This window comes from Lactuca serriola, chromosome 7 (assembly GCF_051521515.1).
Source record: "Lactuca serriola cultivar US96UC23 chromosome 7, Lser_US96UC23_V15, whole genome shotgun sequence".
NCBI classification, from domain to species: domain Eukaryota; kingdom Viridiplantae; phylum Streptophyta; class Magnoliopsida; order Asterales; family Asteraceae; genus Lactuca; species Lactuca serriola.
Window position 1 is genome coordinate 150332441 of NC_136414.1, and position 16960 is coordinate 150349400.

The 16960-nt window shown below is 38.3% G+C and overlaps 1 protein-coding gene and 1 non-coding gene across 2 annotated transcripts; one reads left to right on the forward strand and one right to left on the reverse strand.

Annotated features, from left to right (window-relative positions):
* Nucleotides 1–14906: 14906 nt before the first annotated feature.
* On the reverse strand, nt 14907–15362 carry LOC145064456 (uncharacterized). The gene has a single exon (XM_079011905.1). It carries the CDS (start codon nt 15360–15362, stop codon nt 14907–14909), a length of 456 nt encoding a protein of 151 aa, XP_078868031.1.
* A 1217-nt stretch (nt 15363–16579) lies between these two features.
* On the forward strand, nt 16580–16686 carry LOC145065128 (small nucleolar RNA R71). Its single transcript, XR_013688278.1, has one exon. It is a non-coding gene; the product is annotated as a small nucleolar RNA R71 (small nucleolar RNA).
* Nucleotides 16687–16960: the final 274 nt, after the last annotated feature.

The window sequence follows — 16960 nt, forward strand, 5'->3', positions numbered from 1 at the left end:
TTGTGCTTACGATTTCATATTTATGGTTTCAGGTACTTCCGCTTCGAAAGGGAAGGTCCCAACGTGACTGCACAACATCCCGAAGAGTTTATTGTACCTTGATGATTTTTACTCTAATGTTTAAATACTATTTTTCACTTGAATTGTTTGGGAACAAATTGATGTATGAATTATTGTTTTAAAAATGAAAATTTTACCTTGGATTTTTGGGACGTTGCAGACGCGTAGCCATTTCAGGCCTATATAAACCTTCGAAATTTAGTCATTTCTCACACCTTTTCTTCCATAATTTTCCTTGATTTCTTTCATACATCTTGTTCCCTTTACTTTCGAGTTTTCGACCCCTTCGGTGAAGCCCTACAGTGTTAGATAGTCGATGAATAGATGCTCCCAGTTTAGAATTCTGCCTACATAATCCCTGGTTTTCATCAGAATACTCTGTAAGTTAATCTATACATATTTTATTCAAGTGTAACTGTTAATTATAGTCATAGTCGTTATTATTAACCTATAATTAAGATTTATTAGTGATTCCATGTCATTATACTGATTGATCTACTTACAAGGATGATGTCTAGACTGGATTTAGTGAGGTGTTTAAAGTGAGATTTCCAAACAGTATACTTTGTATACAAAACATGCCCTACCTTTGATATAATCCTAACTGGTTATTCCTTACTTGATAGATCTTGATGTAGACATTAGGATTGTTGAGGAATCTAGACTATCATTAGTCATAAGGAATATCAGACTAAGACTTAGTAATAATCATATCTAGGTAACATCAAGGGGAAAAGTTAAGGTGTTAGGCAAGGCTCTGCCTAAATCACCAGTCATCCACTTTATCAAGTTAATGCATAGTTACTTTCAGCTTATACATAGATATGAAGTATCTATTAAATGCTATACGTTCTTGCTATGTATGTACTTGATATTTGTGTTATAATATGATTTTATTTATATTCGTAATGGATAGTAAAGGGTTTTGGGAAAGATTAAATAATGGGTTTGGTAGTAACGGGTTGTTGGGAAAATAAAATAATGGTAAGAGGTCACACATGGTATTACCGACACTAGTCATCCAACAGAGTATAAGTGACGACCATTGACTATTTTAGGTAGTCTGGTGTAACATTAGCAGGTTTGCCACCTGAAGGTGTTACGATCATTCTTTTTGGGGAAAAGGAAAGTTGTTCGTTTGGGTACTCTATCCTCCTCAGGGTTTCCTTATAGACACATATTACTATGGAATCCCCAAAGTAGTATCGTCTGCTCACAGAGATCTTTAGGGTAGGTCTTTTCAATTTAGCATCATATGGTCAGAGAGCAAGAATAACAGGAATGGGTAATCGAGATTAATTGTTTATTGTGAAAATTATATAATTACAATATTATGGGTTGAAAGCCCTATGTGTTCACCAGGATCCTTAGTCTGACCCACTCAGTTTTTTTATATCACATGTGACAGTATGAAGGTACAATCCACTGAGATATTTGAGGAGTTTAGGCCTTTAGTACAATAAGTTAATGTAAGGCCTATAACGATTACGTTAATGCTTATGTTTCTTGTATGAATTATGACATCCCAAGAATTTAATAATTAATGAAAAACATTTCTCCATAAATAATTTTTATGGGACCAATTGCACATTTAATATCAGTATGATTTAAATTAACTATAAATAAAAAGGTCTTTTCAGACCTTGAAAATTTGGGGATGTCACAATATTCCTTAAGATCAATTAACTAAATCTTTCTTATAAGAACACTCTACGTGGATGCTCCAAAAAAATTACAAACTGAATTGGCTCTAGAAGTTGATTTCTAAAAGGCTAGTTTTCTAATTTGGAATTTTGGAAGAAGATTTCAAAATGTTATCTAGAAGGGGCATTTCCAAATAGAACGTTTACGCAAGCTTTAGAGTCTACTTAAAGAAATGTAGGTGGTTTTAATTCTTTGATTGGATGTGATATTAGGTCTGATAACACACACACCCGCCTATATATATATATATATATATATATATATATATATATATACAGAGAGAGAGAGAGAGAGAGAGAGAGAGAGAGAGAGACATACACACATACCAAGTGTTATAGATTTTAATATAATCATGTCATTCTCTATAACTTTTTTTTGTCCAATCTAATAAATCTTTCATATTTAAAACATCTAGAAAGGATTCTAACTCAACATTCTCTATACCTAGCAATTAATTAACTGATGAATAATATCAAACCAAAAGTATTCTCTTTATAGTAGATCTTATAACAATTTGTGGTTCTAAATCTATATCTTTTTTGCCTCAAATTAAGTTTAACTATCTTGTATGATCCCACTATGTAACATCCCAAATTTCGAGTCCAAAAATTTCGTTTTTAATTAATTAACTTATAAAAACATTTACTGAAAACATTGTCGATATCATAACAATCCATAAAACCATAATAAACATGTCTCAAATTCATAACATCGAACAATAATAAAATTAGAGTACAATCCCATAAATCTCAAAATACGGAACCCAGTGTCTGTATGTGATGCGCTGCTACGGCGCCGGCTCCTTCCCCTTCAACGAAGAGGTACCTGAAACAAAACTGAAAACTATAAGCATGAAGCTTAGTAAGTTCCCCCACCATACCACATATCCTACTATAAACATACTGTCAGACATATGTGGGTGCCCGACCTACCCTGCTAGGCATACCAGGATGCCTAACCTACCCCTATCAGACATACCGGGGTGTCTAACCTACCCCTCCAGTTTATCTCAACCGGTTACGGGGACTATTTCAACCCCTACTACTATTGCATACTAACACAACATAATCATACTGTCTAGCATAGTCGGTACTAAATTACCCCTTTGGTCCTATCGACCGGTAATCGGGGACTATTCCTCTTATTACTACCACTATCACATATAACATATCATGCTAACACATAAACATACCAGGTAGTAGCAAATAAGATGATTATCACAAAGACAATCATCTCAACTATAATCAACTACTAGTGGGACGACCTTGGTGCCTTACACCCACTTCTACTGGAAGGTAACTCACCTTAATGTCGTGTAGTGACTGCGTTGTCCTCGGTACGAAAATCGACTCTTCTCGACTCCTAAATCCTTACAAAACATCCTTTCTACATTACCATTTCATACTCATAGCCCTTACAAGGGTCACTAAATTCCAAGTTAAAGTCAAAGTCAAAACCCTGGTCAAAGTCAACTTTGGTTTACTAGACTCGCTGAGTTGGTTCACCAACTCGTCGAGTCCCCACGTCCACAAAGTGTTACAAGGTCGTCCCTACTCGTCGAGTCTAGCAAGAGCTCGACGAGTTTACCTTCAACAGATCATCGAAACCTTCTTCAATGGACTTGCCGAGTTCATCCTTGAACTCGTCGAGTCCATCCTCATCCGTAAGAAGGTGTTTAGTCGATGACTCGCCGAGTTCTCCTTGAACTCGTCGAGTCCGTCTTTAAGTGGTTGGGACATTGCCTTGAACTCGCCGAGTCCGCACATACACTCGCTAAGCTCCATGATTTCCATGTCCCTAATGATCCTAGAAACCTGAGTGTTCTTCTATCTTAGCATCTGGTCCATCAACAGAAGGATTTGATGGGGATATATGACTCGACTCGCCGAGTCCCATGAACGAATCGCCAAGTCCCTCTTTGTAACGTCCCAAAATTTCAGACTAAAAATTTCTTTTAATAAAACATTACTTTAAGCAAATTCATCATTTCAAAACATAAACATATTATTACTTTCCAAAATACATGTTCGTTATCAAAGTAAACATCCCCAGGCTGTCTAAACTATGGTGTGTGTCATGCGATCACCCCGAGCTCTTCCCTCTGCTACCGGAAGTACCTGAAACCAAAACTGAAAACCGTAAGCACGAATCTTAGTGAGTTCCCCACCCTACCACATACCATGCAAGCATATAACATACACCATTCAGCTAGGAGTTACGGGCCTCGCCCACACTCGTGAAGCTACGGGCCCTACCCACACTTCGCTAGCCGGGAGATACGGGCCTAGCCCACACTCCACTCTTGGAGAGATACGGGCCTTTCCCACACTCAACTGCTAACTCATAATATACAAGTATATACAATCATATACTAATCAGCTAGGAGATACGGGCCTCGCCCACACTCATGGAGGTATGGGTCTCGCCCACACTCCGCTATCTCTAAGATATGGGCCTTGCCCACACTCAGCTACTATCACAAATATCATAACATAACATATTATCATACATATCTGGGGTGTCCGATTTATCCTTCGGTCCTAACGACCGAACTTGGGGACTATTCCCCCTCCTACTACGACTATCACATATAACATAACTTGCCAGCATATAAACATATCATCACATACTGTCAGACGTTTCTGGGGCGTCTGACTACCCTCCGATCCTAACAACCGAACTCTACTGATGAGTCATGGAACCCCATCCATGCTCCTACTGATAGTGAGATACGGGCCCAGCCCACACTCACTCTTTCCCTAACTTGGGACTCGCCCCTGATCTGCTGGTAATGAGATGTGGAACACCATCCACTCTGCATTTGGTGAGACACAGGACCTCGCCCACACTCACCTCCCTACAAGGCACATACAAGTATCACGCAGACAATAAGTATAAACTATCACATAACCATTCCTTGGGCACCCGCCCTCTGTCATTGGACCTCGTCCCGAATATCATACTAGCATACTGTGCCTAGGGCTAACCCCCGGGTGTTCTACTCATAACTACATGGGTCGGCATTGTGGCCATAGACCCATTCATACAAAGGGAAACTCACCTGCACTGGCTGAACTGGCTGATGAACCCACTAGTTGCTGCCCGGCAACTCTCTGAACTCCTGCTCCACTCACTCCTCGAGCTACCAATGTCAAAGCAAAACTAAGCCTAACTGACCCCCGAAAGACAACCAAATCAACTCTGGTCAAGGTCAAAGTCCTGGTCAAAGTCAACCTTCCAAGTCAACCCTACTCGCCGAGTCACCCTATTGACTCGCCGAGTTCATATGTTCAGAGTCCTTCTATTCGCGACTCGACTCACCGAGTCAGTCCATGACTCGCCGAGTCTACCGATTTCTGAGTCCTGACCTGTCCAACTCACCGAGTCTCCATTCGACTCACTGATTCGAGTCTCAACTCGAAGGGTTTGGGGTTTTCGCGACCTGACTCGCCGAGTCCAAGAACAACTCGTCGAGTCCAAGACAACCTTCAATAGACTCGCCGAGTTGTTCATCCAACTCGCCGAGTTCCTGCCCAACTTCATCTGACTCGATGAGCTGTTCATCCCACTCGTCGAGTTTCGCCAAATCTTCATGCTACTCGTCGAGTCCACTCAAAGGACTCGCCGAGTCCATTCAGATCTCCATACACGCAGAGGACATTTGAGTCATGCATGGACTCCAAACTGTAGATCTACCCTTCTCAAGCCCATTCCTCACGTAAAGTTGCAAACTTTACGTGTAGAGAAGGAGATCTAGGCAAAATACACCACAAACTAGGGTTTAAGGCAAGGAGGCTCCATAATCAACTCAAGGGCTGCTACTTTATGCTTCTCAAGACCATAATATGCTTAGATCTGAAGTAGCAACTTCAGATCTGGCTTCTAACTCAAAATAATAACATTATGGATAAAAATCCCCAACAACCACACATAGATCTAGGTGCAAAAAGGTTATAGGAACTAGTTTATTACCTCCAAATGCTCAGAATGAACTCACAATCCCAGATCTATGGTCCCTTCTTGCTCCTCCAAGCTCCTTCTTCCTTCTCTAAGCTTTAATGCACCTTCCAAGGCAACAAATGGCTCAAATAGAGGATATGGCGGCTAGGGTTTAATGTTCTGGGTGAAAGAGGTAGTAAAGGAACCCTAGGGGAGAGAATGAGGCGCTTAAATAGGCTCCAAGTCCCAAATTTAGTGTTTTCCTTGCACGGACCAGACTCGCCGAGTCCACTTGGCCGACTCGCCGAGTTGGTCACTTACACCTCGACCCGGATCCCGCTCGGACTCGCCGAGTCCCTCCTTGGACTCGCTGAGTCGACCCCTAAACTTAGGGTTTTCTTTCCTTTCTTGGTCTTCAAAACTTTGGGTGTTACACTCTTTGTCCAAAACTATACAGTCGATTTCAGTGGGTCTCAAAGCATCTAAACCATAGATCTGACCTCCTAGGGTCCATATTGTACGTAAAGTTACAAAATTTACGTTCATGCATGGGCCATTTAGCTAAAAAGGCCCTAAAATGGAGTCTTCAAGATGCATGGGGATATTATGGCAGTAAAGTTGGCACCTTTATGCCATAAGAACCCTCCTATGTTCCGGATCTGAAGTCATTCCTCTATATAATGTGCCAAACCCGAAGGTGACTTAGAAATCCCCCAAAAATGAAAAGATTCAAGCCCTAAAGAGGATCTAACAAATGGAAAGTCAAGGTTGAATCTTTTTACCTCAAATGAGCTGGAAATGGAACACAACCTCTGGATCTACTAGCTTCAACTTGAACTCCCAATATCCTTCCTCTTTCTCAAGCTTCACAACCACCAAAAATGCACAAAAATGGCTTAAGAACACTCAAACAAGGCTAGGGTTTTTGGTTTAGTGTCTTCTGGAAGTGAGAGGGACGATGGTGGCTGGTTTGGAACGAGATAAGTTGTTTAAATAGGGTGCAAACCCTAAATATTAGGGTTTCATCCAAACAGCTTCTACTCGTCGAGTTGGTCCCCCGACTCGTCGAGTACGTCACTAAACCTCCTGGTCAAAAATTAATTCTACTCGATCAGTTGGGCCTCCGACTCGCCGAGTCCCAGGGCAAAACATGAAATTACTTGAATTTAAATACGTACCAGGAATCAGGTGTTACACACTAGCTTTGTAACTTACACTTTCATTTGAAATTTTGAACCTAATAGGAACTAGGGGCCCATAAATTATTATATAATATAATATATTTAAGAAATCTGCCCAAAACATATTATTAAGCCCTATATGAAGTCTCATACTCTTTTTCACTTTTTAATGTTCTTTTCATTCTTTATGTAACTTTATTAGGATGAGGTCTCACTAAAGCTCACTTTAACATCCTAATCCCATTCTCAACATCATAATTAGTAAACTCATTATTTTTATTAGTGTACTCTCTCTCTCTCTCTCTCTCTCTCCCTCTATGTGTGTGTGTATGTATATATATATATATATATATATATATATAATTAGACTTGAAACATTTGAAGATGATGATTCAAGTCTATAAACATACGTAAGCACTAGCTGGAACTTTCCAGCCTTGGGGCATTCCTATTTTTCCAAAGGCGACATTTATTAGTTTTGTAAGAGCACATGACTCATAGAAATCTGTTTTAACTAATATATTCAAGTCTATGGCGCCACAGATTTGAAGTCCCTAGACCGCTTTCATTGTATTCTATCTGTTATCATATCCTCAACCATGTATAATCTTCCTTAATTTTTATAGGTAATAACCTAAATCGACTTTTTCACCTTCTATAGTGACATCTAGATTCTATATGATACCCAGATGTCTCATGTATACTAGCATTCTCATTAGGTATGGAATATAATTGCTTTTTTAATGTTTAATTCATCCCAAATAACATCTTAAGGACAGCATCCCCAAAATTAGTAATACGCATATACTTTTGTAATCGACCAATCAAACTCTTGTATTGTAAATCCTAAAGTTCTAAATCATATACTGGCACATGCTAGCATGGAACGAGGCATCTCCATCCATAATTCAAGATTCTTTTGGCACATTATGCGACAGATGAATGTGCCTTCAAAATTGTCTTGACATTTTTACCTTTATTGTGTATTTATCTCTTGTAGGTCCAGACACTAAAATTTGAAGTGTCCATTCTCTTTGTAGTTCCAACATGTAATATCTTTCCTATTCTTGGATTGGTGTCTCTTCCATGATTTTTATCTTCCCTACCATCATCACCTCTATCAATTTTGTTACGGATGACCTTCTTACTCAATAGGGTACTCGAACATTCATCATTATTCTTCCCATGAATTTTCCTAGGATTAAATCATAAATATTTTCAAATGTAAGCTTAGTAGCTCTAAATGAAGTAATAACTTTTATAACCGTATTGACCCAACTCTCAAGAACGAATATAATAACCATGTAACTTGAACTTTATCATTAAATTTAATTAAAACATATACTTAATGGATTTTCTAGGTTACAAAATAATTAATTGCTCAACAGAAACATCATAAAATCTAATTATAGGGACATGCAACCTAGAGATCTATGTCTTTTCTCATTATAGCAACATACTATTGAAAGTATCATAAACGCTAGCTCAGATCGAAATTAATAGATTAAATTACATACCTTTACTGTTACAATCGTATGTAGCCCTCTCGAGTCCTTATATCCTCTTTAGAAAGTTAGCACCAAAAACATGCCTGACTCTAATGGCTCACACCCAAACCCTAGAAACCCTAGGATGAATTAGAAAAGAGCATAGGGAGGAGAAAATTTGGCTCTTGCCTTGTGAAGGAGTATGGGCGAATTTAACTAGGGATATGGTCCATATTTATAGCTAGCAGGTATCTGGGACAAACCCTAATTTGAATATTAAAATATTCAGATTTAATCAGATATCTCTATCAGCTAAAGAAGGCTTCTAAAAGCCTTTTGGACCTCTCTTAAAATTGTCCACATTAGGAGGGTTCTAGAAATGCCTCCTTTGCTCAACTATTGAGCAATTGCAATTCAACCCTTGTACCGTTAATTAATTCTAATTAATCCAAAATTAATTTCTAATTAATTCTGATTAATTTTAAATTAATTCTAATCAATTTATTAATAATATAATAAATTAATAAATCATTTCTTTCATTTCCTAATATCATTCTTAGCTATTTTGTGGTTATGAGGGCAACCCAAAAAGGACTTTACTTTAATTGACAAGATTATAGCAAATTAGTTAAGACCTTAGACAACGTAATCTAACAGTCTCCCACTTGGATAAGTCGTTAACTACAATTGCATGTATAGTCTCTGAATAACCAGCAAGGTGTGCTTTCCAAAGCCACTATCGAACTCTAATATAAATCAGATATTGGCCCTAAGATAAGTGACCAACTATTCCATTGATCTACAAGATATTGTATGGACACATGATGTGCACAAAAGTACCCACAAATTTTAATATTTATAACCTAACAAACTTAGACTAACTATGCACCTATAGGCAGTGTATCTAGTCGGATTATAATATAACTTAGGTAAGTCGGGTATCAATCACAGGGAACGGTGTTACTAATTAATCTACTTTCTATCAAATTAACCTAATTACTAACAAGTTTAAAAAGCGTTTTATCTGATTTTACAAGTTCAGATGAACTTAACTCAAATTCAATCAATAAGTAAAAACATTCTTATCTAGTTCGAATCCACTTCGTCCTTATGACTAATTAATAATTATGGATTATCAAGTTGGTTATTATTATATTAGTAATTTAAGTCTAACTTTACCAATAATTAATTAATTCAAGTAAAACTATGTATTGTCACACACAATTAAACACAAAACCACTTATGATTATGAATATGTTATGTAAGATTTATTATGCAAACGTAATTATAGTCATAATCTACGTTCTCTAGCACAGCTAAATTTACTTACTTTAATTACTAACTAAGATTGGTCAATCATAGCTCTAACAATTTAATGTTCACTAAATCACTAGGTAAACACGTTCATGCAGTTAATGGTCACTAAGCTACACAGAACATGAAATTAAGCAGCTAAAGAAACAAACATAAGCATGCTAGGTAACGATAAATCAAACACAAGTAATTCACCAACTAAATAAATCTATGTAAAATTAAGTTATTCATAAGTTAGAAGCCACATCTAACTAGACAAGAGTAGCTAGATTCAGCTGCTCATAATAGCAACTAACAAACAAACGCGAACTAAATACGCAAGCATGTTCATAAGTATCAAATAATTAAACTAAATTATGAACCTCTATCCTTTGGTGTTGAAAACCTTTTTTCCGGAACTTCTCCTCTGCTAAAAATCGTCTTCTAGAAACCCTCCAATCAGCCAAAAGTCCTCCAAGTCGTAATGGCCAAGAGTATTTATAATATCTGAATTTTCACGTGCCACGTCGTGACTAGAGATTCACGACGTGATTCGTAAGTAATTCATATTCGCCAAGGACTCTTACTTCGCATACTTATCTTCTGGAAAGATCGAGCCCACGTCGTGGTCTTCTAGTTCACGTCGTGACTAGAGATTCACGACGTGATCCATAAGTAATTCGTATTAGCCAAGGACTCTTTCTTCGCGTACTTATCTTCTGGAAAGATCGATCCCACGTCATGGTCTTCTAGTTCATGTCGTGACTCCGGTTGAATTCGTGAATTTCATCATCTTTTGTGTTTCAAGACTCCAATGTTCCATATATTGTCACTTCTGGTCCCTCTATTCAAAAATGCTTTATTTTGGCTGCAAATAACATTTTGTCCTTATTAGTACGATAATTCTATGCAAATAACCAAAATATTAATAAAAATGTAAATAAATATTGCCTAAAAATATGTATAAATATGGCAATATCAAAATACCCCACACTTGGGATTTGCTTGCCCTCAAGCAAATCTACTTATTTAACTAAAACCTTCATCACTAATATCACATAGAATAATCCAATTCCAATTCATCCATTATCTCAAGACCTCAACGCATGCATTTGTGTCTAAATTTTTCCTAAAGGACCTCCCCATACTCTAATTACTCACAATCTTCATAAACACTCGCCCACTTCTTTCGAACAATGCTCATTTTATGCAACCCTCCGAATCCATCCCCATAAATCCTACTTAACCTCAAAGTATTTTTGTAAAGCTACCCAAGCATACATAAACTAGATAATTACAACTTTAAGATACCATCACTTGGAGCTCTTAAATTCTTCACTTTTCTTGATATTTGATCTTTAACTTCTTTGAACTCACTTCTTTCATGATTTTTGGCATCTTCAACTTTTGATTCTTAAGAATTTTGATCTTTTGATCTTCAAACTTGATAGCTCCAAAATTCTTCAGTTTTCTCACTTTTCGGTAATTTCTATCTCTTTTTTTTACATGTATAACTCACTTTTTTTTTTTCACTCAAAACCCTAGATGCTTAAGCAGGGGTGCTTAACTTCAACCTTTATTGGTTAAGACATAGCTTCCCTGGATAGATTTCTGGTTTAGGCTGCTAAACATATTGCATTCCTCAAACTAAGCGGGGTTATGTTTTTGTTCCATGATTTCACTAAAATAAGGGAGGCCACAAATGCACTATAGCGTATATTGGCTCAACTAAACATTTGAGCTCTTATCGGATCATCCCATATAACACTGTGCAACTACAGTTCAAATTATTACTACTAGATCCAATTAGTAAAAATTTTAAAATTTACCAAATTATCTTGCAATTTACTTTTTCTACCCCCTACCCCACACTTATTTCATACAATGCCCTCATTGTGTGGATAAAATAAATCAAAATTAAGAGAAGGGAGAAAAAGTAACAGACTCCCCTAGGATAACGGTGTGAACGAAACTCCAAAAGTGCGGATAAAATGTGCATTTCGAATATGAACCTCTTCAAAATATGAACTTGGACTGGAACTTGATAGAGAAGTAAATGAGCCATTAATCAACAAATCGAAACTTCCAATCTTCAATAAGAGTGATGCAAATGTGTATAAGAATGTGGGAAAGCATACGCCATAGTATATGGTGGAGGAAACGAGCCATAATAGTCTTTAGAATGATCCCAAGAAGATACGTGGAAAGCCATAAGGTAAAACACCCAATGGTCTTCAAAATGGAGAAAAAAATTAGAAACCTCGTCGTGATGTAGAATACCACGTCGTGGTGTCGTAAAAGAACGCATGCCAAAATTTTCATTTAAACCAATCCACGATGTGGAAAAGGGTGCCACGTCGTGAAAATTGGGCCTTCAGAAAATATTAATATCCCACTTCTTCTTGAACCTTGTACTTTGACCAATGTCTTAATGGGTTAAGACTTTTCTAATTTAGTATGTAAAGACGCTTCCTGACTCTATCCTCTCTCTCTTCAACTCACCCCACACTTAAGTCGAATTATAGGTCGCGACTCTTGACTTCTTAGATTCTAATTAACGATACTTGTCTAAACGAACACAACTCATGACTCAACTTTACTCCTTCCCAAAACTCCTTAGCAAGCTGTAATCAAACAACCAAAAGAAAATAAAAGTAACATAATAACTAACCAAGTCTTACAAACCATAATAAGTTTAAAAACATACAAAACAAAACCAAATAAAACTGAATAGGAACTAAGAATAAGAAATTCAATCATCATCGCCATGTCCATGTACTCCACTAGGTTCTTCTTCATCACCCCTTGGCATCCAAAGCTCCTCCCAAGTAGGTATGTACGGGCACTGCGGCAATACGACAGGTGGTCGAACTACACCCATGTGAGAAAACATGGCCTCCAACATCTGTGTGTTGTAATTCATCCCACCACGGAGATTATCCAAATAGGACCCAACCCGGATTTGAAATGGGTCAGTGGGCATTCTTTCCTCATGCTGTTGAGCAGCACGTCCTCTCTCAACTTCTCCCCGGGCTCTAATATTTCTTCGTCTTCTCGCAGGAGGTTGCTCGGGTTGTTCCATCTCTTGCTCTCCATCTTCCGGGGGTATAACATAGCCTCCCCCTACATCGACCACCACTCGCATAACACCCAAAAACTGAATAGCCTCCCATATGACCGGTCAAGACGGGTGACTAAATGTCCACCCGTAATCGGACTTCCTTGTCGTGACCTGGTCGCTTTCTTTCCCATAAATCTTACGAGCATGTAAGGAAGATTACAACACACCCCGGGAGTAATAATACTCCACAAAAAGAACAAATTTTGTAAGGAAACCTTATCACCATGGTGTTTGTGATTGATAGAAAAGGTGATAATGCGGTGAAGAAAATGATGCACCGGGTTCTGAATTTGTGCTTCACTTGAATCACGGGAATTATACTCGTGGTTGGCAATAGTCCGCCAAAATTGAGCCTCAAAAGTACAGGGTGTAAAATCTCGAACGCAACCAAGTAAAAATGGAGCAAAGAACGGAGATTAAGTCCCCACTTCCGTATAGATCCCCATGCGCCATGCAAATTCCCGGAGACTACATTCCCGACATACCCCGCCCAACCGGAAAACTAGTGCCTGGTTATAATTAAAGTCAATGGTGCATTCTTCAAAGCTCACAATAGAGAAAAACTCCACTGATAATTCTCGGTACATGGATTCTTGGATCTCGAACACGTTCATCCACCCATGGCAAGTAAAGGAAAAATGGTCCCCCTCGTACACTTTCGTCCAATAGCGTTCCAATTCAACCACCATTCCAACATCGCCAAGCCATCCCCATTCAAAAATCAGAGCTATAGCAAACTCCCTATTGTATAACCATCCCAAATGGTTCTGATATGTCGTCAACAAGGCCCGTGAAATGTTTTGCGGAAAACGATATAACCGATGAATACTCGCCACATCAAGCGGATCATTGTCTTGTTGAACAGCCCTTCTAGGTGCCATACCTGAAAATAAAATTAAACCAAGCAAACAAAACACCCAAAGCATAAAAAAAAACAAAGTAGAATTCTGTTTACCTAGGAACCACGTCATGGTGTTGCACGCCACGTCGTGGTCATAGATCGAACACCGTATACGCAAGTCTATCCAAAAATAATACTTGGGGTTTGTTCCTATTGCTATTCTAAAGGCATGCAACCTAAAAACACTAACCAATTTCACCCAATTTTGGAAATTTTATCATTCACATAAACCCTAGCCATGAAAATGTATAAATTTCAAGTAATGTCAACAATTAATGGATGAAATACATGCCAGATTGAGTTAGAAGACAAGAAAATGCGAGAGATTTGGAAGAAAAACTAAAGAAATCAGTTGTGGGGACTCTTGCTTCTGTTCGTGTGACAGTAAACAAATGGGGAACAACTTGTGGTCAAAGGGTTTATGAACTTGTCCCCCCTGTGACTTTTTAAAGGACACGTCGTGGCAGGCAATACCACGTCGTGGAATTATTTTGGGCCAAAATCAACATGGATCCATCTTAATGGTCATCAGTAGTGGACTCACCCCGTAATTTATCTATAGCCACGACGTGGTGAGGTTTACCACGACGTTAACCAAGTCTGGACCCTATAACTTTTAGATAATGATTTTTTTTGTTTATCTACCACTTATTTCTAAAATATCCCACATCTAATTTTTTATCACTTAACAATATTTAGATGATGACTTGATGACTTTCCTAATCAAAAACTCAAAAACTAGAAAGAAAAGAAAATGCAAAGCAAACTCGGGTTGCCTCCTGAGAAGCGCTTGCTTTTGATGGAGTCATGAGCCAGACTCCGTGCCTCCTACGTCGAATTGTCAGAAGAGCCCACCACTTGGATCTTTTGTTCCTTGAAACGCCTCTTGTAAGCTGCAATCGACGAATATATGACTTTTTAGAATTCTCCTTTTTAGCCTTGACTTCGTTTTCATCGAGCTTGCGTTTGATCCCTTGAGTCTTTAGTCTTTCATCATTTTTAAGCTTCGTAGTATCCTTTTCCTTCTTCACCACTATACTAGTCACCCTTGATGTAACCTCCTCTTCATAACTTGACATCTCCTCACTTTCCTCACTTAGAAAAGATGTTGGTGTTGTGTAAGCAATGACTTCAATGAGAAATGGAACGGATGCTCTTGGTTTAGTGCGTTTGACTTGATTAAGTGTCTTGATTTCTTCCTCCATGAGTTTTTCCAATTCTTAAAGTTTATTGTCTTCATCAACATTGAACACTTCGCTTTTAACATCGTATCCTTGAAGCCCATATTGCATTCCAAAATCTTCCTTATCATCACCAACCCTTAATGTAAGCTTCGATTCACGAACATCCACTAAATCTCCAGAAGTATTTAGTAAGGGCTGACCAAGAATGATGGGGACATTAGTATCCTCCTTCATATCCATAATAACAAAATCAACTGGGAAAACAAACTTCCCAATTTTAACAAGGATGTCCTCTACAATCCCTATTGGATGAGTCACTGAACGATTGTCCATGTGAAGTGTCATTTTTGTAGCCTTCATTTTATGAATATTAAGCTTCTCATAGAATGTGTAAGGCATTAAATTTATGCTAGCCCCAGAATCGGCTAAAGAATAAGTCTTCAAGTTGTTACCAAATTCACATAGGAGAGTGAGGCGTCCAGGATCTCCCATATTCTTTGGTATCTCCCCCAACACAACCTTTGAGCTTTGCTCACTTAGAATTACCTTAGAATTCTTTTTCAATTCATGTCGAGTGTCTATTAAATCTTGGAGGAACTTAGCGTATTCTGGAACTTTTGCAAGTGAATCAATAAAAGGAGTATTAATAGAAATACCCTTTATTTTCTGAATAAACTCCAGATGCTCCCTTTCCAGTGGACTAAAATTAGCTCGAGACGAGAATGGAAAAGGTGGTCGATAAGCCGAGACCGTTTCTGAAATTTTCTATTTAGACAAAGGCCACGACGTGGACAGATAAGTCCCACGACGTGGTTTATGTATTTCAGCAACATTTTCGTTCTCGAGTTTTGGCTTCTTTGGCTCTGGATCAAACTGTTGTTGCTCCTTTTCTAGTGCCTCTAAAAATTCAGAGATTGCCTCTTCTTCAGTATCAATAGCCATAACATGAGGTTGAGTATTCTTCTCGGGAAATTGTGAGGACAAATTATTGTTCACCAATGTAGCGAGTTGATTAACTTGGACTTCTAAATTATGAATTGACGCTTGATGATTTCTTAACGAAGCTTGATGGTCAATCATCATTTTGTGATGTTCCTTCATCATATTCATGTGTTCCTTTAGCACTGCATCAGTATCATCGTGCCTTTTCTTGGATGCTTCCATAAATCGGTTCAAAATATTTTCCAAATCTACTTTCTTCTCGGGTGGTGGTTGCTCTTTTTGGTAGAAGCCTCGGCCCTTCTGCTTAAATTCCTCCTCTTTTTGCTTCTTGTACTCTTCATATGGAAACCACTCTTTCTTTGGTTTTCTCCAATCTTCATCATACTTGTCCCCACTCGAGTAGCAAACTTGAGCCTTCTTATTCCCATACTCATCCAAATGGCAATCTTTGGTTAAATATGGGCCACTACATCTCTCGCAGCCAACTCGAATTTGCATGAATTAATTGGTCCATTTGGGTCAATCTCCTATCCATAGTGTTAAGCATTGCCATCACAACAACCATCTCTTCAGTTTGTGCACCTCCACTGCCTTTTATTATGTCATGCCATGGGTTGTGATACTCACGAGAGTGCTTTGAAAATTCTTCAATCAGCTCCCTGGCCTAATTTGGGTTCTTTTTCATTAGTGGTCCTTCCGAATCTAGGAGTTGTCTAGTCATGAAATTCACCCCATCATAGAATATTGACATCTCTTGATGAATATTGAGGTCATGTTGAGGACAATTCCTTAACAACCCCTTGTAGCATTCCCATGCCTCGTATAATGACTCCCCGGGATTTTGATCAAAGTTGGCAATCGCCTTCTTGAGTTTAGAGATTTTGGAGGGTGGGCAAAACCGATCTAGAAATTTCTCACGCAATTGGGCCCTTGTGGTGATTGTACCAGATGGTAGTGCCTTCAACCTGTTTTTTTGCAGCTCCTTTTAAAGTGACTGGTAACATCCTTAGCAAAGCTGGCTCCCTTGGGATATTAGGAGTATTAAAATAATCTGCAATATCATTGACCTCATCTAAATGCTTAAAAGCATCCTCATAATCCTGCCCATAGAATGGGATATCCTTGAGTGCAATAAGGATATGTCCCTT